This window comes from Falco rusticolus, chromosome 8, assembly GCF_015220075.1.
Source record: "Falco rusticolus isolate bFalRus1 chromosome 8, bFalRus1.pri, whole genome shotgun sequence".
NCBI lineage: Eukaryota > Metazoa > Chordata > Aves > Falconiformes > Falconidae > Falco > Falco rusticolus.
Window position 1 is genome coordinate 9422677 of NC_051194.1, and position 23559 is coordinate 9446235.

Genomic DNA, 23559 nt, shown 5'->3' on the forward strand with positions numbered 1-23559 from the left:
AGCCATATGATACTCACTGGCATAGGGAGAATTGGCAGCAGATCCATTCAGGAAGGTTGGAGAACCGCCTAAATTCGACATTCCAGCATTCCCATAGCCATTCATGCTTGTTGTGACAGAATTATAATTTGTCTGCTGAGGGGTGGTGCTTGGCACATAGCCATGAGGCGACACGCTGCTTGAGTTGCGAGTAAAACCTTTTGTGGGGAGGGAACATATTTAGAAATTGGTATTAGCCCGATGACAGTTTCTTACACAAACAGCTACAAGCAAGTAACTCTGGGCTACCAAGCCAGCAGCCTAGTCCAGCCGTGGTGTGCGTGGGGAGTGCCAGGGCTGACCACCACTACCACTGAGTAACTCAATTTTATAGAATCAGACTCATGCAATGGTTTGGGTTGGAACATCATCTAGTTCCAAACTCCCTGCCATGGGCAGGGACACCTTCCACTAGACTAGGCTGCTCCAAGCCTGGAGCATCTCCAGGGATGGGGCATCCACAGCTGCTCTGGGAAACCTGTGCCAGTGTCTCGCCACCCTCACAGTAAAGAATTTCTTCCTCATCTAATCTAAATCTACCTCTCTTTTAGTTTAAAAACATTACCCTTTGTCTTGTTGCTACAGACTCTACTAAAAAGTCTGTTCCCATCTTTCTTAGAATGGTGAACCTTCGCTGCTGGGAGCTCAAAGGGGGAGGAGGGAGCCTACAGCCTTCAAAGCTCCTCAGGCAACCCCCACCCTCAAGCAAAGGCTTGGGTATTACAGGAACACTCCCTCTAGTAGAGGTGTTTGTAGGAAATAGAGTTAAACATGACCTACATTTTCAAAGTGAGGAGTACATACCAACTTCGGATACGTTAACCCTCTTCTGATGTCGCTCTCATTTAATGCATCTCAAATGAGATGCTCACTGCACACTTTAGAAAATGTAGGGTGTATTTCTCAAAGTAGTGGGATATCCTCAGTCTTTTTGCCCTGGTCTGGTCATCATGTTGGTAGAAAATGACTATCAAATTTGGCACCAAGTTAAAATTTTAATCTCTGCCTAATTGTGGAAAATACTTTGGGGAAAATTAACATGCAAACATGAAAAAAGGAAGATTTGTTTCTAGAAGCACAGAAATACAAAATGCATCTTCACTCCTAGAAGAAAAAAATGCCAACTTTTCTTCCTACCACACAGCAGATCCATAAAATATTTTAATCTACAAATCACTTCTATTTTTTTAATGTAATGCAAAATAATTTTGTCTGCCTTTCTAGAAAGCAGCCTTATTCTAATACTTTCACATTAAAGTGAATTTTTAAGTTGGCTAATAAATAGACCAGAGCAAAGGAGAGGGGAAAATGCAAAGGGTTCTTACAAAAATGTTCTTCACATTTTTTAGAATTATTCTTAACTGTAGGAATTAAAACAATATTGCTTTTACATAAAGTGAAACCCACTTTATTCTAAAAATTAAATAAGCTCTGAAAATGTCTTTGTAAATATTTCTATTTTTTGCTAGTTTCAAAATCTAGAAAAATCTCAAACTCGGGGGAAAAAAAAATCAGTGCCTATATTATGTCTCTTGCAAAACCAAACCAAGCAGAGAAACATTCAAGGGATACTTTTGTGTTATAAAGAAAAGCTACATCAGCCCAGACTCAGAGATCATCCATGCTCAGGAAAATATATAAGCAAGTACTTAACTCTAAGTACACACTAAAGTCGATAGAAATCCTTTTAAAATTAGTGGGATTTAAACACAGATACAAGTGTTACTCTGAGCAGAAGGAAAAGCTATTTAGATGTACGCAGAAGTGCTTTTCCTGATTTGGGGCAAAAGTCACTAAAGAAAGGCCCATCTCAGCATTGTGTCACTCAAAAGCTGTGCCTGCACACGGGATGGTGCCTGCCTGGGTGTGCTCCTAGCCTTCAGTTCTGAACCATCCCTCCTCCACTACTCTGCACATGTCCCTGACTCTTATCAGAAAAGGTTCATAGAGAGAGGAAGATGAGTCTTCTCCTGACCCTGGTTGGTGGCTTGTGAGGCTTCGGAAACATTGACAGCTAGTTGACCACTAAAAGAATTCACTCCCATCATTCCTGCATGGACTGACGTGTTAGCAAGGGCGGGGAGCTGGTTGTGATTGCGGGGGACACTGTAGAGTGCTTCTGCGATGTCTGCTGCTCTTTTCAGGATTATTTCCTGGAGGATAAGAAGGGAAAAAAAGAGTAAAAGTTACCAATGTGACTCTGACAAACCTTTCCTTACACACTAAAATGAAATGTTTCCCTGTCCAAAGGCAAACGCTAGATGCTTTTCTTTCCCAACCAGTTGGCTGACTGATAGCTAATTCCCATAAGATCTGCTGCCTTCGTGATAAATCCTGGCATCGGTGGTAAGAGAGTTGTTGGAAGTTTCAGTCCCAGCAGCCAGGCTTCTGTGTAACAAGACCAACTGGCAGAAAGGGGCTAGAGCCTAGACTTACTCCACCGTAAAGCTGTCTTTAGGGTAAGATTGAAAAATCCCAGGTGGCAAGACATAACGCATATCATTGCCCGTATTATATAGTATCTGGTCAAAGTGGGCAAATGCCTCCAGGGTTAATAACACACTGCTTTTGCAAGCACTAAATTCACACCCTTTAAAAAAGAAAACAAGCAAACTAAACTCCACTCCAGATATGACATTGCCCTCTATATTTATTCTTGTCTCACATTGTAGTATCACATACCTTTAGCCTCTGATCTATCTATACATCTAAGAAATAGCCATGTTTAAGAATTGCTGAAGTAGAATGCATTTACCTGGTTATTATGTGGCATACCATAGAGTGCTTCTACTAAATCAGCAGCCCTCTTAAGTATTACTTCCTGTCAATATAAAAACAGATGCATTCCTCTGAGTTCAGTACACTCCTTGTGGGGGAAAACAAATATTAGAATCTTTCATACTCTTCTATGAGTTGCACTGTGTTTTGTGGATTTTTTTCTTTCCCTCCCACCAGGTACTCCTTAATTGTAACAACTCTCAGCAACCACTGAATGGTGTTAAATCACTAGTTCATCCTATTCACACACACGCTTAATCAAGTCAAAAGGTGAGAATCATTGGTGCTGCAAAATAAAATACATCACTCAATTGTCTCTACCATCTGCACTATAAAACACTCATCAGTTTATTGCAGAATACAATCCTGAGGTCATTTACTAGATTACTGCAATCAATGTCATTCAGAGCATGTTATGAATCCCTTCAATGTGTTTATTTTATTCTTAATTGCATACTGCAGGAATTGTGACCTTACCCAGCAGGCCACATTCAAAAGATATCCAATCAGTCCTATGCTACTGGTAACACAACCTTTCAACTTCTTCAATTTGTATCCTGATACGATGGGTCAGGGTAGGATCCATGTACATAAAATGATGCACAAGAGGAAAACACATGTGGTATGAGAGAATGGCCCAGTACGGTGCCGTGATTCCTGGAAAAATTCCCTGCAAGGACAGCATAATTTAAAACAGTCTGGGATTTAGTTCTCTACTTTGGGCATTTTTATTTTTCTCCATTTTTCTAGTTGTTCCTTTTCACTTAATATTTCTTGGAGCATTTTAAACTGGCATTCAAGTAATAACAGACTTTCCTGTGTTCTTACATTTTACAGTCTGGAAAAAATCCCTATGAGCAGTCCTGATAGAAAATGTAAAAATGCATTACAGAATTAACCCAGAAGAATTTTTTATTATTATTATTATTTCAAAACATCTAGGAGATTCCCAATTGCCTGAACAAAACCAGTCGAGACTGTCCTTTGAGAAAAACAATGTATTTTTGTAATTCCCAATCCCTAAGTATTGCTCTAATATACTAACACGATCCTATTCACCATGGCATATTTCTGCAGGTAGCTTACAAAAATAGTACCAATTCTAAGGATTTTACAGTTTTCTACAAAGTTAAACTTTTTAACTTAAAATATTTTACACAATAGCCATATTTTATACCAAAAAGAAACAGTAATGCTCAATTTTCATATACTGTAGACTTTGATCAGAAAATAGAGATATAATTGCATTCATTTTGCTGTCACCATAACCTCTTCAAAAATCCTTGAACAACTCTTCAAATGACAAGCTTTTAGATGCATATTAGCATTTTTTTCAATTTTAAATTCTCTATAATATAAGATAAAATAGTTGTCATACTGCAGTAACTACTTATGACATATATAATGTCCTAAATTCAAAAATGAGATGGAGGATTTTTGTACTCCCAGTAAACATTTAGGCTTACCTTCAGCTGCACACACCCCTCTCTCAGAACACACGCTGAAATTATTTTCCACATAAGAAGTGAGATGTAATATATAATTGATGGATTTTTAAGTCACTGCATTTGAAACAGATCCTGAGGAGTTAAGTTGCTACAGCCTTTTTCTGGTGTGTTTGTTTTTTGTTTTGTTTTCTTTTCTTTTCTTTTTCTTTTTCTTTCTGTTGTGGTTGTTGTTTTGGGATCTTTTTGTGTACCTTGACCACAACAGTTACCAGTACAATCATGGACAGACAGAGTACAAACAAATTCCAGGTACAATCAATCCTTGTTGCTTTACCAGAATCATCCAAACACTAAGTTGCCCTTTTTTGCCTCATACTGAAGGGACAAACTAGAGAAGAATAGAGATGTTACTGAAAAATGTTACCTTTTTCAATCCATGATTTTAGGTGGAAAATTACTGCACAGGTGTTTGACTTTGCAAACTAGGATTTATTTCACTTCAGTAGAAAGTGTTTGCACTATATATTTCACTAACGGAAAATTAGAATGTGATAGAGAGCCCACAAACTGCTTTGGAATATTGTTAACCTAAGCTGTCATTATGCCAAATTACTAAAAAAAAAAAAAAAAAAAAAAAGAAAGTTTAAATAGTCACTTCTGCTCTACCTGACTAATCATAGTTATTTATGTAATGCTGAGCTAAAAACCTTAGAATGCATCTAAAAAGAGATTGAAGACCATGCTAAAAAATAAGGTAATTACATGGAATCTTACAGCCGCTCTACCTAATATCAAATATATTGCATTTCTTAAACACTGGAAGTTCTTTGATGCCATATCATATTGCATGTAAATAAAACTAATTGCCATGGTGGTTTATTGAAATATGCTTGACAAGTAGCATTCAATTTTCCCAGCCAGTCAATGGTTATATTTTTTTCAACATTTTCAGAGTCTGTAAATTTGAGTTTCATACTTTCTCTAACAATATTTTCACACAATAAAAGTATTTCTTTTTTATGACATTTTCAGATCACACAAAGTAGATGTTGCACAAAAACTCCTGTGTCAAATAGTAGTATCTTCTATTCCAGAGCTGACGGTAGTTCTTATAGACACAAACTAGGTTTAAAAATACAAATAAAATGCTACTAGAGACATTCTCAAGATATTAACTTCTTATTTTCTGAATCCATCTTAAACCCTTCACAGCTCTACTTAAATTACCATAGAAGCTACTGTTAGAACTCGACATACAAAGGAGCCCCAAAAGTCCTCTATAAGTTAGAGCAACAGACCTTGCAAGGTGCTTGGATTGCAGTGACCAGAAAATTGTTCTCACCTCCATGTCATTACGCTCACAGTGAAGCAGCCCCCGAGCATGTTTGTGTTCGGGATCTAATATATTGCCTTTCAATCAGAGCTGAGAGCCACTGAACACATAGACAGAACATGACGAGCAGGTCAGGAAAGCAATAAAGATTTTACAGAGCTGTCCAAGGTGCTAAATTTACTCAATAATGGGTTTGGCACCATAGTGTTAACCTCTCATTTACTACCAGTTTGAGGGACTAAATTGAAGTAGCTGACTTCATTTACCTTGAAATGTATATTTTATGACATTATGTAAGTAGATTGAAAGGGCACTGCAGTTTTAACAATTTAAAGGCTAGAGCATGTTTAAGATGAAGCCCGAATATTTATTGTATATTGCACTTAAACTATATTGTATATTAAAATGCATTGATTAAATTTGTAAAAGGTATTATAAAAAAGGACAGCTAATATAAAAGATCTATATCTTTTAAAATGCAATTGATACTGCATGTTACCACTGCAATGGTGATAGATAAACAGATAGATAGGTGGACAGAGCAGCAGACAGACATATCAAAAAGTGAGTGAAACTCACATTCTATAAAAAGAAATCCCTGCATAAGCTCACGGTCTGTTATTCCAGATATTCTTTTGTTCACAGAAATTTTTTTGGCTTCATCTCAGAAGCCTAGATTTTCATAGCAGTAAGTGGGCATCATGTAAGGTCCTTCCAATTGAATATGCAAGTGGAAATATTTCCTGAGAGAGACAGAGTTTGACTAAAGCTAATATCTAATTTATGGGGGCATTTGTCAAGAAAGATCCACTCTTCTATTAAGGCTAAAAGTCTGACAGCTTTTGGTTTAGAATAAAGGACTTTGCAGCATGTAGTTAGAGCTAAAGGGAGGGTCTTCTTGTCTTGCATTTTATTTCAAATGAGCATCATTTTAGTTCTACAAAAATAACAATTGAGCAAATATTGAAAAGAGGAAAGATTAGTGATTAAATACCATGCATCAGAAATCTGCCCTCCATGCAGCTACACACCACAGATCCAGAGTCCATTTTTTGCCCAAAAAGAAGCTGATCTTATACCGAGTGATTTTTACTTTTTACATTTTTGAAACAGGAATGCAGTTAAGTATTTTAATCAAATTTTCTTCCTGAAAATACTAAGGGGTGTTTACATAAGCAAAAGAGGAGGTTGGGTAGTGATGTCTGCTGCAGCTTTGCACATTCCAAGATTATTGTAGGAAAGATTATATAAATCATAGCTGAATGACTGTGGTTTTGAAGCACAAAGACTGAAATTCAGACTGAATCCACTTCTGACAGAACGTACCTTGAACCGACATTACAGCAACTTTGCACGTTTTGTTTGTGGCATGCACTTCCTTCAGAAGGCACTCATTAAAATAATGAAACTTGCATTTCAAGTTTTATCATGACAAAATCGTTTTGTTCCAGCTTTAAAAAAGATGGGATATTTTTTCTGTTGACAACTCCTTACTTTTCATTCACCAACTAGTGAAAAAATATCCACTCTCTCTCCCAAAAGAGTCTAGTCAGCTAAAGGGTATCTAGAGTAACTCTTATTCGGCTTAAGTAATTAAATTAGATAATGTTCAAGGTATTTCTTAAATCTAAATGAATTTTGTCAAGAAGAAGCTGACCACAATACATAATACTCATCAGCCACATATTGTATTATTGAGACCACCAAAGGATTTATGTACTTATGGAGGGTGTGGGGGATAAGCTGTTCTAGCATACTCTGAGGCATTTATCTTATGTGTTGTCTAGATATCATATCACCTTCTAATGCTCTTTAGCATTGTAATACAAGAGAGAGCTCATTCATCTTCTGAGAGGGTACTTAGGGATGATGATGTCATTCATACTTCCTTGACTCTTATGTCTGACCTCCTGGCTCTGCCTTCTAACTTCCTACTCTCATGGCTACTTGCAAGAACACTTCTCTGCAGAGTCAAAACGCTGAACATCAGACTCCAGTTCCCTTCTTCACCATGCAAAGGTCACATTCTGAAATTTCAAGTCAAAATTACAATAATTTGTGCTCAAACTTTTCTTCTGATTTTCAATGGGTGAAACTATATATGTGCTAGTTAAAGATATGTGTTAGAACTAAGTTTTAAACATACACATGAAATTTGTCTATGCATTATATTTTAATAGATAAAGATAAAATTGTGAACACCTCTTTCAAGTGCAATGGGAAAACCAGCATGTTGGTAGAGAGCCATTTAGAAGGATGCCACAGATCTAAAATGCCAGTCATCTAGCTTGATATACAAGAGTTTCAGCCTGTCCAGAACCTCCCTTCTCTCCACATCTACACTGAGCACTGCATTATTGTATCATTTTCAGCAATTATAGTTTTATAAAGACTCATAAAAGCCATTCAAAATGTAAAGATCCTCCATTTACTGTAAAACTGAGGGAACTATGCCAGCCTAATGGGAAGTATAAAATAACAGGGCCATTTCACTAAAAAGGTATTTGTACTCACACAAAGATGAAAACTTCTCTAGCAAACAAACAACTGAATTGTTTCCATATATTATAATTGAATCGTACTGAAGAAGTAAACACCATATAGACATTAGAAAGACAGGAAGGCAAAATGAGAGAGAAAGAGAACATACTTCACTTGAGGGGTAAAAAAACCCCTTCTGCTTACCGCTGCCTATAAGATGGAAGTGCACTGAATTCCTGCCACTGAATTTCAGTGGCAACTTCCAGAAAATAAGTCTACAGTGGGAGCTGGAACCTTAGCTTTTCCAAGCCATTGTAGTCTCATCAGCCTCCACCCAAACTGAAAATCACAGCCTAAATCTACAGCACTAAAAACAGTCATGCATGACCTTACCACCTGCTCCACAATGAGCCAACCTTATAAATAAAATATAGAAAGCCTATATGAGGCAGCAGAAAGAACAAACACTGAAGTGCAAATGCGAGCAGGCATCTAGCCATAAACATTGAGAATCGATGATTAAAACACCTCTTAACCACAAAGGTGATAAATGCGTCGCAATAGGGAAAACACAGCCTATTCAAACAGTCTCTGTTGCAAACTCTGCTGACAAAAGAAGGAACAAAATTATGATGATCATCTGTAAGTCTGTCCTTGCAAGTCTCCCATCTTACCCCTATTATCCTTCTGCTAACGGGGTATTCTTAGATACTAAAAAAAGGTATCAGCCTCCTTTTTTAATCCACACAACTCATTCTGCTGGTCTTCATTTCCATAAATGATGGGCATATAACAATGGCAACAGAATTAGTAGCTAGCACAGATGTGTACTTCATCTAGATACACAGTAGCCTGGAATAAACTGGCATTAATATAGTTGCATTGGAATAACTTTGAATAAACTGACATTTTAAGAGTCTGGATGCTCCCACCATATTATCATCAACTGAAGCATCTGGCAAGTAATTTGGAGAGTTTTGTTGCTAAAAGCTCTGGGGTTCTCTGCTAACGTTAGGTCTCTAAGTCAAAGGGAGAAGAGTGGGGTGTGTGAGAGGAGATACGCAGAACTAAAATCACTCTGCCAGTGCTTAAATCACCTCTTTTGTGGACTTTATCCAACCATGAACGCATGACTCACATCTACGTCCCTCTGATAGCTGTAGAACTTTGATCCTCCCAAGTGCATTTACGGTATGCCTTGCCCTAGACCTCTAAGTTTACCAGAAAAAGGCACTTACAGATACCTGCAAGAACCTTCAAAACTGTCAAATTTTTACTCATGAGGCCGATCTACCTTCTGTGAATGCAGCGCAGGGCTGGTAGATATTACTATATAGTACTTTTATATCTATCCACATCCTACAACACATTACCTGGTAGCTGGTAGATGTCAGTCATATTTGGGACTTACTAACACCGTCATTAAGAAATCAACACTATGGTAATTCTCTGGCATCTCCTACAGCATTTCCCACAGGTTCTCCTGCAAGATCCCCCTGAGGATCTAAGGACAGATCCCCTCACTTTGAAACATAGCGAGGTCACAAAAGGAAACACATTTTCCATGCTGTACCAAAGGCTGCAGTATTTATCGTAGCATGTAAAGGCAGTTCCTCTGCACCACTTTCCAATGATTCACACTATTCCTGTCTATCTAGACAACAAAAAGATTATTCCTGATTTATCCATGAACATATGAACAAACATTCTATTCTTCGATCTGACCTCAAAGGTTTGACACAATGACCTAAAAGCACATTTTGCACTATAAAGTTTCCTCATGTGCCACAGATACCTTCAGTCCCCGGGCAAAATACTCAGACACGTGTAGAAAGCAATCACAGATAGGAACCTCAGATATTTCTTTTTGAAAATTTACCCCAAACTATTTGTACCAGGATCTACAATACTGTGAAGCAGATGTTCATTATTGAGATTAATGAGCTTTTTAGGTTTGGGGTTTTTGGTGGTTTTTTGTTTTGTTTTGTTTTGCACATGTAAGATTTTCTGATAATTCTTCCTCTGCTCTTCATAGTATTAACATTCCTATTTTTGAAAACAGCTGCAGATGAGAGTTGCAAGAGAAAAGAAGAAAATAAAAGAGTTATTACTCAAAGTCTTGTCATGACCATTTTATACCCATATATTTTTGGAAAATTGTCAAAGTCCCCTTATGGAAGGAGAAGAATGTTTTGAATTATTTGAAGGGTCTGGACTTAAGTAAACTTAAAAAGAATTTGGAAAAATGAGCAGAGACACTAAATTCTGAGACTGTCATTCAAAGATACTGCACAGGCTGGTTTAGAAGCTCTATTTTATAGATCATATTATTGTGCCCATTAGAAAAAAACCCTGGAATGCTGGGGATTAAAAAAAGACTAAATGTGGCTTGTGATTTCGTGTGTGGCACAATGTATCTGTATGAGTGAAAAACATTTTACTTGGCAAATAGACAGGCTGATACCTATTTTTTATAATTTATATACACAAAGACTTTCTAAACACAGGTCAATTTGTATCACTTTTAAATTGTTTTCCCATTAGGTCAAATCTAGAAGTTATTGGGTGGCATAATTCACTTGGCTTCATTTAAATCTATAGAGATATATAACTATGTTTGGTATTACAAAGCAAGAATGTTTGCTGAGTTAAATCAGCAGAGCCATCTAGCAATTAAAATGTAAATTGTACATACGTGGTTTGTCCATTTAATTTTCAGAGTTGGTTTTTATTAATGCATTTATCGATATAAATATCTAAATACGCCAACCTAGCTATGTTCTGTAAAAACCAAGTGTTCACCTATATGCAATTAAAGACCCATCCACATTTTCTTCTAATGAAGGGGAAAAAACCTCAACAAACCAAAACAAACAAAAAAACCTCCAGCATATCAGTAAGATTTGTGAAACTCACACTTTTCTGGATTGTACGCTTAAGGTAGGAAACGTTAGTAGTTAGAAATTGAGAGTTCATGTTACTTTTAATAGCAGGAGGAAAACTGAAAAATAAGACACATTAAAATTCTGACCTACACTGATATTCCACTCCGTGCTGCGGAGAGTGAGTGCATAAAAACGTTGAAATAGAGACTGGAATAACGTTGGTAGGTTTTAGTATTACAGTTAAAACACTGCTCAGTCATAACCCCTACAAATGACTACTTTCACTTACATTTTATCATCGGTATAATTAAAAGAAGTCTCTTGAAAGGGGCATTCTCATTACAACGAAGGACCACTTCAGACCCAATTGAAATGAAAAGACAGACCATAGATTAGATGTAGATACCAAGTGGTAATTTCTAGGGAAGCATAAAATGCCAAATGTGTAACAACTGTATTTTATAACTATGTGTTCAAAGGACTTACAGTATTTTATTGTACAAAGAGGCTTTGGCTCAGAAAGACTACTCCAATGAAATGCCTCCTAGAATATATTCTAAAATATTTTCAACTTTATCAGAAACACAAGATATTTTATTCCTGATATTATTATTTTTAATTTACAGCCTTAAAAATTCAGCTGAAGTTATCCAAAGCAGGTGTAGATGTTGAATAACCATGTAATTAATAAACTAAATTTATCCAACATTTCACCGAGATAACACTACCCTTCTGTGTACACCTTCACAGTGTAAAAGCAGGGGCACCACTTTACACAATCCAGGGCTCCTCTTCCAGTGGTGAGTGAAGAGATCACCACTGTCACTCGCCAACAGATTTTATGGAAGTGCTTCAAAACTCGCCACTGATTTTTCAAAATGTATCAATATTTCAGTAACTTTTTTGATTATCAAAAAACTCTTAGCTCTCACTAGTTTAAAGCTGAAAAAAAAAGGCAATTCATATTATTAAAATATTAGTATTATTTCCTATTGATTAAAAAATACTTTTACACACATTTCACTTGTCAGAAGATCATCTCTGGAAAAATTAACCACCTCTATTCTGTAAAATGTTAGGAGTTCCAGACAAGATGCTATGTCCAGATGAAATTATAAATATAGCATTATTACTAAAGACGCTTAGGTCATTCTAAAGAACAAAATTTAACAGAGTCAAATTCCAAAATTTCTGTCTCTTAGATCTCCCATAATATATGAACAAAATATGTGTTACACATATGTGGCACTGCTTTAAAAAAATGCTTCTGTGTTTTGTTTTCATTCTCCACTCAGCAAGCATATCATTTGTCATCTATAGCCACAAATATATTCCAAGAGATTCTTTAAAATAAATCCAAAATGCATATCCGTGTTTATACAAGTAGCATAAGATTGCATGCTATTGTACTTAGAGGACATTTAAGTCCAGTTGAGTTATATCAACATAAGTTACATGATTGACTTTTACAACAGAAAGAAAAGGTTGTACTCAAACAACTGTTATTGCCTCAATGGAAAAAAAAAATCAATGAAAGTAAAATGAACAAGAGATTTTGTCAGAGTTGCAGTTAATACTACTGAAGAGCTATGGATATTAAAAGGTCAACAAATAAATTAGTCCAAGTGTTATGAAATGAATGATTTGGCTTATAATTGTATTGAGTGCAAATTGTTCACTGCCTATTAGACCAGGTAATTTTTAACCATGGTGCCTCAATTACTGTTCCATAAGCAATAATACAGTTGTAAGAGCCACTGGTTCGATCGAGTGACCTATGAGACGCGCCAGGACAGCTGACTTTGCTATGATGGATCACTGAGCCTGATCTCCAAATGGTGCCAAACCTTCCTTTCCTGTGAGGAGATCTCATAAAAGAAACATTACTGCTTGATTCATTTTACCAAAATGTTTGAGTTTTCTAGTGTCAGCAGTTGAGTATAGATTGTGAAGCTCTGTATTTCTTAGAAGAATTACGACAACAGGCATCCTATTGCTTCCAGCACTCTCTGCTAAATGGCATCATGATGGTTAGGAGGATGCTTTTTCTGCTACTCAATTGGACTGTGTTGTGCGAAATACACAGCAATCATATTTTACATCACCACGTAAACCCCTGCATAACACCTAAAACTGGGCTAGAAATGGAAACCGTAGGTGAGATTATAGACATTACTTCACACTTTTGCAATGCCCTGCATTCAAAGATCTCAAAGCACCACTTTAATGGGAACAAATTAAACTTCACAACATACTTTCTAGGAAAATATTCTCTCTCCCCCATCTTCATCAGAGACAGGCCTTAAAGTGTAGCTGTTTGGCTTAAGTCACAATGGTCTACGGTTACAACCAAGGCAAGTTTTGTAGGGTGAGGTAATATCTTTTATTGGACCCACTGATAACAGGCAAGAAAAGGTGCAGTCAGCATGCAGGAGGCAAGGCTCGGGTGTCCAAAAGCTTCTCTGCTTTTTTCCAGTTATATCAGTTAGTCTAATAGAAGACCTTACCACTCCCTACAAATCCTGATAGCCTTGAACAGGGAAAAGAAATTGATCTGATACTGCTTTCACGATATGAAGTAACATACATGGCGCTTCACGAGAAGGAAAAGCAGCAGCTGCGTTTCCCCATTGCTCCTAAGGGAATGGTGTTCCCTGCAAGCCAGGGCTCAAAATACGGCCAGAAAGGTCTCACCACACTTCCCACAGGACTGGGCCTTCAAGGGCTGTAGCTCCGCAGTAACTACGCCTATCTGCTCTCTGCCCATACATAAACCAAACTGAAGATGCAAATGCAAATCCTGAAATATCAAATAATCGGTGCAGAAGAAACCACAATAATAAAAGCCTAATTAGAATAGATTGTACCACATACAACCAAATGCTGTTTATACTGTCAGTCTGCTATATTTTTGATAAATCACTACATTCAAACAGTCTGTTGGGAGGGTGATTTTCCATTTCATCTCTCCATTGAGCAAAAAAGTGCCATGTGACTGGAGTCTGGATTTCAATTTCACCAGCATACAGTTGAACTGAATATTATTTGGCACAATACAGTGTACAACTGAGCCACTAAATGGCTGATTTACTAAATTATTATTAGATGAGCTCTTGCTGTTCCAAGTGAAAGTGCAGTCACTGTCTCTCTTCATGGTGTGTTCAAATTGTTCTGTGTTTAAATATTCAGCATGAGGCTAATGTGAACTGATGAACTGAGACTACAAACACTCACTTTCAATACAGACAGAGAGACAGAGATGCAACGTATCATGTGGCCTGCAGAGGTGAAAATGATTTATATTTAAGGATGCTGCTGCCTACTTCCATTACGATAAGATATTCTTAATTAGCTTTGTGTTTGATTCAGGAGTTTGGAAATGTAGCTAAAACCTAGCCTCAAAACCAAACTAGCTGTGTAGCTACGGAGGGTTCTGAATCCTGGGGAAGTGGGACTTGAGCCTGGATCTCTGTCAATAAAGTGCATGAGCTGCCACCATAGTTTCACACATTACTACCTTTAGCATTTGAGTTGCAACTTAAAAGCATCACCTGCATTTCCACCCTCAGCATCAGAACTCCCAGAAAATGTAGAGGACTGACCATGTTGTGTAAAGCTATGACTTTTGGAGGCGAGGGAAGATAGGGAAAAAGGAAAATAATAATTTTTTTTTTAAAAAAAATAAAGATAAAAAAAAAAGAAACAATTTCTTTACTGCCACCTGCTGGAGCTGACAATAACCCTTTGTCCCACCGAAAGAACAAGCATCTTCACTGAGGACAGTTACGGCAAGCATTTAAAATACTGTGATCCCAGACACTTACAGTAGATTAGAATTTTTTATTGGTGCCGTGTTGCCATAACAACATAAAGACAGCAGATGACTTAAGCTAAGCTTGCAAAGCAAAAGGCTGCTCATCTGGCAGTTAAAATGAATACAGTTCACTTCACAAGTTCCCCATATGGACCCTTAGTGTATGGTAATGAGGATACCATATGGTGGGAGAAAATGCACAGAGAACAATTGTGCTCTGCTGGATGAGTGAAGTGAGCAGGAAGTTATGAGGAAACGCAGGAGAGAAATTTGTGCGTGTGTTCTCTAACTCAAGGGTTTCTTTCAGAGGGGGGTTCTCTCTCTCCTTAATCTTCTTCTTAATATATACATGCACAGAAATGACAGAGAAACATCTTGTACGTTTTGCAACATCATTCATCATAAACTGTCAGCTATGTTTGTAAATCAGCTTGGTAAGATCTTAGAAATTTGTAATTCTTAAAAGGTAAAAGTGCTAAGTTTTTAGATGAAGTGCAGGAAAATTTAAGCACTTCTGACAAGTAGAAACATTAGTGGTAATCATTTTAAAAATGCTTGCATCTTTCTGCCTGCATGTTTAGCTGTAAATAATGCCGCAATGAATAAAAGCTTTAAAAAGGGGAGGGGATGATGAAATGGAATAAATATTTTTTATTTTATTTCCAAAAGGATAAAAAGTAATAGGTGATCAGAACCATATGCATGCAAGATTCTGCTGTAAATGTACATATGCTATACAGTAAGCTGTACTAACCAGATCCTAAACCTGGTAAGACAGCTTGCTAAAGGCTGCAAAGTCAATTTTGTACTACACATGCTTCATAAAAGATGAATATAAATGCATTAGTTAGACACGGTGAGCTAAATTAGAAGGTCAGGCAGGGCTGGAAGGGCTGAAATATCACACAACCAATGACTGTAATTACTCTTTTTTTAAGTCTATTAAGTGGTGTTGTTCTATCAAGGCTCAGGGGTATAGGACATGAAGTACAAGATAAAGTAATGTGTATTTATTACTCCCACGGGATCAATTTACTAGATATTTTCAGCTCCGTGGAGCAAAATACACAAATGCAGCCTTTGTTACTTTCTTCAAACTGTGGCTTTTTCCTTCAGAAGCTCTGCTCCTCCAAAGGACCATGTTTACCTGCTTGGTACCTTCCTGGAACCCTCAGTTAATTGTTGTATTTAAAAACAATAACAATAAGGATACAGGAAGAGAGAAACGTGGGGATCCCTCTTACAGGATGTTCAAACAAGTGGTTCAAGTTGCTCAGACGGAATGTGCAGACTAGAAAATCCAATCCCAGGCATGATTTTTACCCCAAGGCAAAGCAGAAATCAGGAACAAAGAATGGCACAGAGCTCCTTGTCATCATGTTAGCCCTGATCTATTGAAAGTTTTGTCATAGATTCTAAATTACACCATCTGCTCTAATCATTTGCTGAGTAAATGCTGACCCACTTATAAAGAAAATTCACTGAAATGTGTATGCACGCCGTTGACCTTCAGAAAGGAAAGGGCTCCTTGCCAGCCATTTGTATGTGGCTCTGCCCTTCAGCGAGCAGCGTGGCTCGGTCTCTCAGCTCGCTCTCATTTCAGAATCTTTGCATATTCCCAGACATACCTCTGACCTGCACCACACCATAAAGGTGATACTTTCATAGCCGCTTCAGGCATCTTGGTCATCTTCCTTTCAATAGTTTTGAATCTCTCTCCCTGAACGTTTTCAGTAGGATAAATTCAAAACCAAACTGCCAAAAAACCTAAACAAGTCCCTCAACCAACTAAATGCCCAAATTGGTAGGAAATGAAAAAAACCCAACTGTTAAGGGTTCAATACCAACCTGAACTCTGGTCTCACATTCTTATGAATTTTACAGTACAGTGTAAAAACCACCAAGCATATCTCATGCCCTCCTTGCTATACAGATGAAGTCCAGCAGCTCCTCTCCACATGCTCTCCCTTCCTGCTCATAGTCTTAGTATAGAATATACTAGGTATAGAAGTCTTCTATAGTCTTAGTATAGAATATACTTAGTACAGAAGTCTTCTAACAGCCCTCTTGTTGCACTGGGTGGGAAAAAAAACCCCAAAATATGTGTTTTCATAGCTGAAAGTTACTAACTTCAGTTAAAATGCAGTATCTTGAGTTAGCAGATGGAGATCCATTCTGGAATTTCCATCGGCTGTGTCTGAAGCAGCAAACCTGAGTTGCCCTGACTTCATTGCTCTTCAAAACTCTGCTAGCAAGCCTGGGCCAACCCACCCACATTTAGTGACAACCTTCATTTGCAATATAAACAATATCCCTGTCATGATGGATAAAGGGCAGATCTGTGGGATTTCACTATGGAAAAAGACAACTGTTTTTGCCAGCCACTGGTTCCCAATAACCACCTGTCCTCTATGAGTGTCTTAAACGCGGAGGTGGGGACATGTCTGGCGTGTTGTGTGTGTTGTGTATCTAACGAGCGACCAGAGAAAGGAGCTAAAGGGAAGGTGGAACCTGGTTATGTGTGCTGTCTGCTCAGCAGGGAGGCATGTGAGAGACAGAGACATGCTCCACCTTCATCTGCGTGAAGAGAAACCAAAAGTAAAGGTCCCTTTCAGGATAAGGGGTGTCCTAGACAGAGCATTTAAGCAACAGACTGGGAGGAAGAGGACATCAGATCATGGAGGGGGCTGATGCAATGACTTGCTTCTCAACAGAGTGAACAATCTTGCGCTTAATTTAAATACAAGTGATGAGTTGTAAGAGTGGTGGAAATGGCAAACAAATTCTAGGAAATTGCATATAAAGAGGAATCGTTGTTATTAAATCATTTAGGATGGATGTGTTTCAAATCTAGCTCACAGTTGAAACTGTTTTACAGCTATAGCTGTGGAGTTTTAACAAAATTGCAGAATCACAATGTATCTGCCAGGGATTTATTTTAAGGATTGTAGGGCAGTTACATGAATGAACCTCAGTAGACTCAACATGTTGTTGTGATCTGAACTCTTTAGTGATTTCCACTGCAGTTATGTATGCAAAAACCAGCAACACATGTATATTTGTGTGCACATATACAAACACATGAGACGGGGAAATTGCACACACATGTGCAGGCTTATTCCCCAGCTCCACAGGCAGGCTTTCTACAGACTGCTTCTACAGGACAACAGTATGATTTCTTAACATTAGCATCATGGTATTTCTTTTCACTTCTCCCCAGAGATCTCTTGTTTCCTCTGATCTGCCTCCTGTCTGTATTAGAAAGGAAAGACTATACTGCCCAGCACACTCCTGGTACTTGATCTCACTCCAAGCTTTGGGTGCTAATCCCACCACCTCTGTACTGCCTGTCTCTCATCGTGGTGCATGTGTTTCTGCGTGTGTGTGTATGTACAGACATGCACATCTGCTAGTCACAGCCCGACACTGGCTGCTTTCCCTGACCTGCTCTGTACAAGAAGGGAACACAACTCTGGCCCATAGCTAGCTCCATAGCCCAGCTGCCAACATCAGCTCCCACTCTTTTTTCTCCAGAAACTATATATTGCATTTTTACTTTAAACACATCAACTGTTGGTCTAGCAGTCCAAAGACCCTAGTTCCCAGGTGCTCCTGTTCTCCCCACTGTGGGAGAACATTCTCTGCTGGAATTTGGCTACTGAAGCACTGGGAGACAGAAAAAAAATAATCAAAATCTCACTTTTTTTCTTTGCCTACTTCCAGCAGATAGCTGGAACATTTCAAAAAAATTCATCCCAAGCGTGAGCAATGAACACTTCTGAAACCAGTCATTCTAAACTAGTGGAGATTAAACTTCTCAAATAGCCTCAATGGTTTTAGAAATGCCTGTTGACACAGATATGGCTGTTACCTTCTCAGCTCATGGGCGTAAAGCATGTGCTAACTCACCTGATGGTCTCAGCAATTCACCTTGACTACAGGGATAAGTCACACAGCAGAATGTTCTTGGTCCATGGGAAGGACTGCATGCCCTTATGAACACAAAATTTATAACCATTGCTGCTTCTTGAAAGATCTCTAATTCGTCAGTAGGTTTCAATGGAATAACGGCCACAAACCCTAGCAGCATTCACAGAAATGTGTTTTGTTTTATTTATTTAATGCATAATACAAGCTTTTTAATGAACAGAAAGTTACGATGAACTGGCAGGACAATGGGGGAAATGGAGGCAAGGATACTGAAAGCTTTAACCACTGCCCTTCTCTCTGCTGTCTCTCTGTCTCTGCTACATTTGCCCTCTCTGCCTGTGGTTCCACTGTGGAAGCCATATGGCTTCCAACTCTCTTCTAAGTAGCCACTGAGAATTGTCTATAGTGGAATACTGCCAAAGCCCTTCCTGGTTTAATGACATGGGGAAGAGCGCTGCTCACCCAGCACAGAGACTCACTGCGTCCTTGATTATGATCCTGGAGCCAGCAAGCGATGCTGGGAATTGAACCATCAGTGCCTCAAATACAGAAGTCGACATGTGCCAACCCCTGCTGCATTCAGCCTCTGTGCGTGGCATATTAATGAGTCCTGAACTTGAGGTCCAACCTTCAAGCTTGCACAGAAGGAATTACCCAAAGACAAAAAGTTAAAAAAAAAAAAAAAGATCCTCTTCATCCTGTTTCCCTCTAACCTTGCACAGTGATACCAGCTTCTTCCCTGAGTTTGTTCTTTCCTTAAACTGTAACTTTTTTTTTTTTAGGCCATCAAATCATACCTCTGCATATATAACCACAATTTCCCTTGATTTAAAGATTTAAAAAAACAACTTGAAAAGATACTCAGAATAAACACATTAAGCAAAGAGGGTATATGAGGGGACAGATGACTTGGTACTAACCCTCACTGTCATACTCTATCCATAAATACCTGCTAAATGTTGGAATCAGGACATGGAGCTAGATGGAGCCTTCTGCTGTTTTTGTGTCCCGTGACACTAGATAGCAGGAGTGTGTGGTTATCAGTGTGGTAACAGCCTCAGTCTAAATGGGAAAGAGGAAGGTGCTCAGCCTGATGGCTGCATTCCCATATCAGCACAAAAGAGCATCGCTGGGGTCCCCCTCAGTGCCACAGGTGTCAGAACGGCACCCCAATACCTCCAGAAGCTGGTGATGTACTATAGCCCCCAGCTGCGCAACCCAATTTGGAATTGCTCAGTCTTACTTTACTTCAATCTCTTGATTTGGAGGCAAGCACAGCCATCTACTAATCAGCTGAAACTTTGGGTTCAGGGAAGTTTTGCAGTGTTTCTTTTGGGCTTTGCGAATGCCTAATGCATAGTGAAGGCTGGCCTCTATTTTCTGAGAAACAGGTTTTATCCCCCCAAAAAATATCTGCACATTTGGTAGCAGAGGCACGATGCAGATGAAAGAGCCCCTACATAAGGATGCTCTCTTTCTTTGGAAAGGGTTGCATCTCTGGAGGGAAATTTGACAACCTATGAAAGCTGTGTCCTGCTGCAAATCTATCCAAAAGTCAAAGAAAGGGACAGCTTGTAGATAGTGAACAGAGCCAATGTAAAATGTAACTCTCCAGGACAGCATGTTTCACTGGTGGTAAGAGGGAAGGACAACACATCATTGACCCTAAAACCACAGTCTACAGCCTTCCTAGGCAAAGATAAAAGGCTTAACAAGCCTGTAAAAATATCACATACTGAATTTTATTTGTCAAGATATAAAACAAAGGAAGTTACGGTGTTCATGAAATCTTCTCACCTTTAAGACACTAGAAATTTAACTAATCAAAGCCCACAACAATCCCTGATGAAAGTCTATTGATGGCCAAGGAAGCTACAGAAGAAAGGTCACAAGATTTACCCCACCACAAAGGCTATACTGGATGTGCATCATTCGAGGGATCTGGCCTAAGGCATCAAACCCAATTTGTTCTGCGTCTCAGGTCTGAAAATTCCTATCTTCCTTTCCATCAGTCAAAGGCAGTGGTCTTCAAATAACACACACTTGGCCTATTTGATTCTCCAGCTCACTTAGTAACAGCCATGATGCTATAGTAGATAAAACACATGGTGGAAGTTGGTCACATAGAATAATTTATGTTGGAAAAGACCTTTGAGATCATCAAGTCCAACCGATAACCCTGGACTATCAAGTCCATCACTAAACCATGTCCCTAAGCACCACATCTATGTGGTTTTTAAGCACCTCCAGGAATGGTGGTTCCACCACCTCCCTGGGCAGCCTGTTCCAATGTTTCACCACCCTTTCAGTGATTTTTTTTTTTTTTCCCCCAATATCCAATCTAAACCTCCCCTGGCATAACTTGAGGCCATTTCCTCCTGTCCTGTTGCTTGTTAATTAGAAGAGACTGATCCCCACCTACCTACAGCCTCCTTCCCAGCAGCTGTAGAGAGCAATAAAATCCCCCCAGGTCTCCTCCTCTCCAGACTAAATGACCTTAACGTTCCTCATAAGACTTGTTCTCTAGACCCTTCACCAGCTTCGCTGCCCTAAAAACAAAGGCAAGGTGTACGTGCCCTAAATGCACAGACAGCGACTCCAGCTCATGCATGCTATTGCTCAGGGTTCCTGTGGAAATCACAACACTTTTTCAAATGCCCCACCTCTTTCTCCAGTATATCACAAAATTCACCACAAATTCTCACCAGAGAAAGTACAGTATGGCAAGGTAGCAAGAACAGATGTGAGTGCAGACCCAGACAGCATTTTCACAGTACAAGACAGCAGTACTAGAAGCCTATGTGAACTATTCTGTTTCTTCATCATCTTTTACTTGACAGAAATCAACAAAAAACTCTCACTAATTTTTCTGGGAACAAACACCAAATCACTTCATTATGCATTGCTCTAATTATTTCAGCAATCCTGAAATAAAGCCATATATAATAATTAATATCCTAAACCAATACATGGTGCAACAGCAGCAGACACACGTTCCCTGAAGATCCAAATAACTTGATTTTATCAATGGTGAAGTTCTCAAAATTATACTGGCAAGTACTACTGTGATACCAAAACCAAGAAGAGTCATTCTTCTATGAATAAGCTGTTCAGGTTCCAAAATACCAACCGAAAATGTGTTCTTCGTTAAGTATTTCAGAACACAGAGTACGATTTGCTTTTAAGAAAGGCAACAGCTCTTTGAGTTAGCTGGGACTCAGAAAGTCACAGAAGTCTCATAAGCCTACAGTGACAGCGGCTGATTGGGCTTTATTGGTCATGCCTCTGTCTCAGCTCATCCGCATTGGGTACCAAACCGGGACCGTTACATTTACAGACTCTTCCACTTTCAAACAAAAACATGCAGCAATCAGCTTTACCACATTTAAGAAAACAACAAACTTTGTACTGACCTTTGGCAAGCGTTCAGGGTCACCAGGGTGCCGGGGGATAACCTTCTGTAACCTTTGGAAACCATAGTCAATGGTGGGTTCGTTCAGAGCTGAAACAACGACAAACAACGTGATGTGACATACGCAGAGCAAGCAGGCGCCGCTGCACTGTAACAATTGGCAACACATTGCAAGACCAAGGAAGGATCCCAGCAAAATCCCCTTTTACTGAAATTGGCACTGACTACCAAGTCTTGGTTCAAACACTGTTTGAGGTTGGTTCAAACAGCAACGCAAACCTTCCCACTTGAGTTCCTAAGTCAAGGTAACTGGAAAAACCGGGGAGGCTGCATACATCTTCTAAAGAGGAAGCAATTATTACCTCTGAAAGCCATGGTGAAATTAATTTTATAAATACTTTGCACCTTATGTTTTCTGCTGGATTTTTCCTGCTTTCGTATTACGAGGAAGGTCCTTTGTGATTGGAAGACAAAAGAAGTAACTATTAGGGAGTCTCTCTTGTTCCAGATTCTATTATGCATTTAATACGTTCCATGTGCAATGATCACATATAATTTTGTTGTGAGCTACAGGCATTTGTCTTGGCAGAGGCTTTATTTTTTACTCATTGTCACCAACTTCAGCAGCCCAGCTCGGGCTCTGATCAGCACTAAACTGATCCAAAAGATTTAATGAATTTAAGAAAGAAAAAAAAAAGTATGTTTTTAGTTCATCTTTCCCCAGTCCTTGTTCAATAAAATGGAGGAGAGAAATGGTGGAAGTGGAACACTTTAATCTTCATGAAAATGCTGGTCTGTCTCCATTAATCGAAGCTCTGATTGTGCCAAGCCTTTAAGCACATGCTTATCTGTAAGCACATACTTAAACCCATTGCTTTCAGCAAAGCAAATTTGAGCATATTATGTTTTTTATATGATTGCCTATAATTACAGAGGACTGCACTGAATGACCTCCTAGCTATATTTCTCGTCATACGATCACTTTAAAACTCAGATGTTAGTGAGACTCCAACATGTGCTTAAAATTTCCTAAGTGCTTTGGTGAACTGGAACAACAGTCAAGCATTCTCAAGCATCTCTAAACAACAGCGCATCTTGACTCTCCCATGCCAATAGAGATGATGAAATTTTCCACAGTAATTTGTTTGCAATTTTTTTGAGTTAAATGAAAAAATATTTATTTCCAATATGGATTTTTATATTTTCAGCTTTTTTTTTCAGTGGGAAGGAAATATATTTTTTTATTATTATTATTACTGGGTCACTTTAAAGTTTTTCTTGTTTTGTCTTAGCTTATTAATAGCAAAAATTATTTCTTGCACAAGGTCTGCCTACAAGATTATTATGAATATATCTTGCACCTTTATGATGGTTTTATTATGAACTCTATTACGTGGCTAGAATGATGCCATCTGATTCTTGCAAAGAGATTTAGCATT

At 38.5% G+C, this 23559-nt stretch overlaps 1 protein-coding gene across 4 annotated transcripts in view; it reads right to left on the bottom strand.

Annotated features, from left to right (window-relative positions):
- Window positions 1–23559, bottom strand: part of EBF1 (EBF transcription factor 1) — a 280578-nt gene that overhangs the window by 10121 nt on the left and 246898 nt on the right. For all 4 annotated transcript variants that reach the window (XM_037398542.1, XM_037398540.1, XM_037398541.1 and 1 more), the window contains exons 11-14: window positions 22122–22210; window positions 2795–2860; window positions 2015–2192; window positions 18–197 (exon numbers count right to left, since the gene is read on the bottom strand). In XM_037398542.1, coding sequence (XP_037254439.1) covers window positions 18–197; window positions 2015–2192; window positions 2795–2860; window positions 22122–22210 — 513 coding nt within the window. The remainder of the gene's footprint in view (window positions 1–17; window positions 198–2014; window positions 2193–2794; window positions 2861–22121; window positions 22211–23559) is intronic.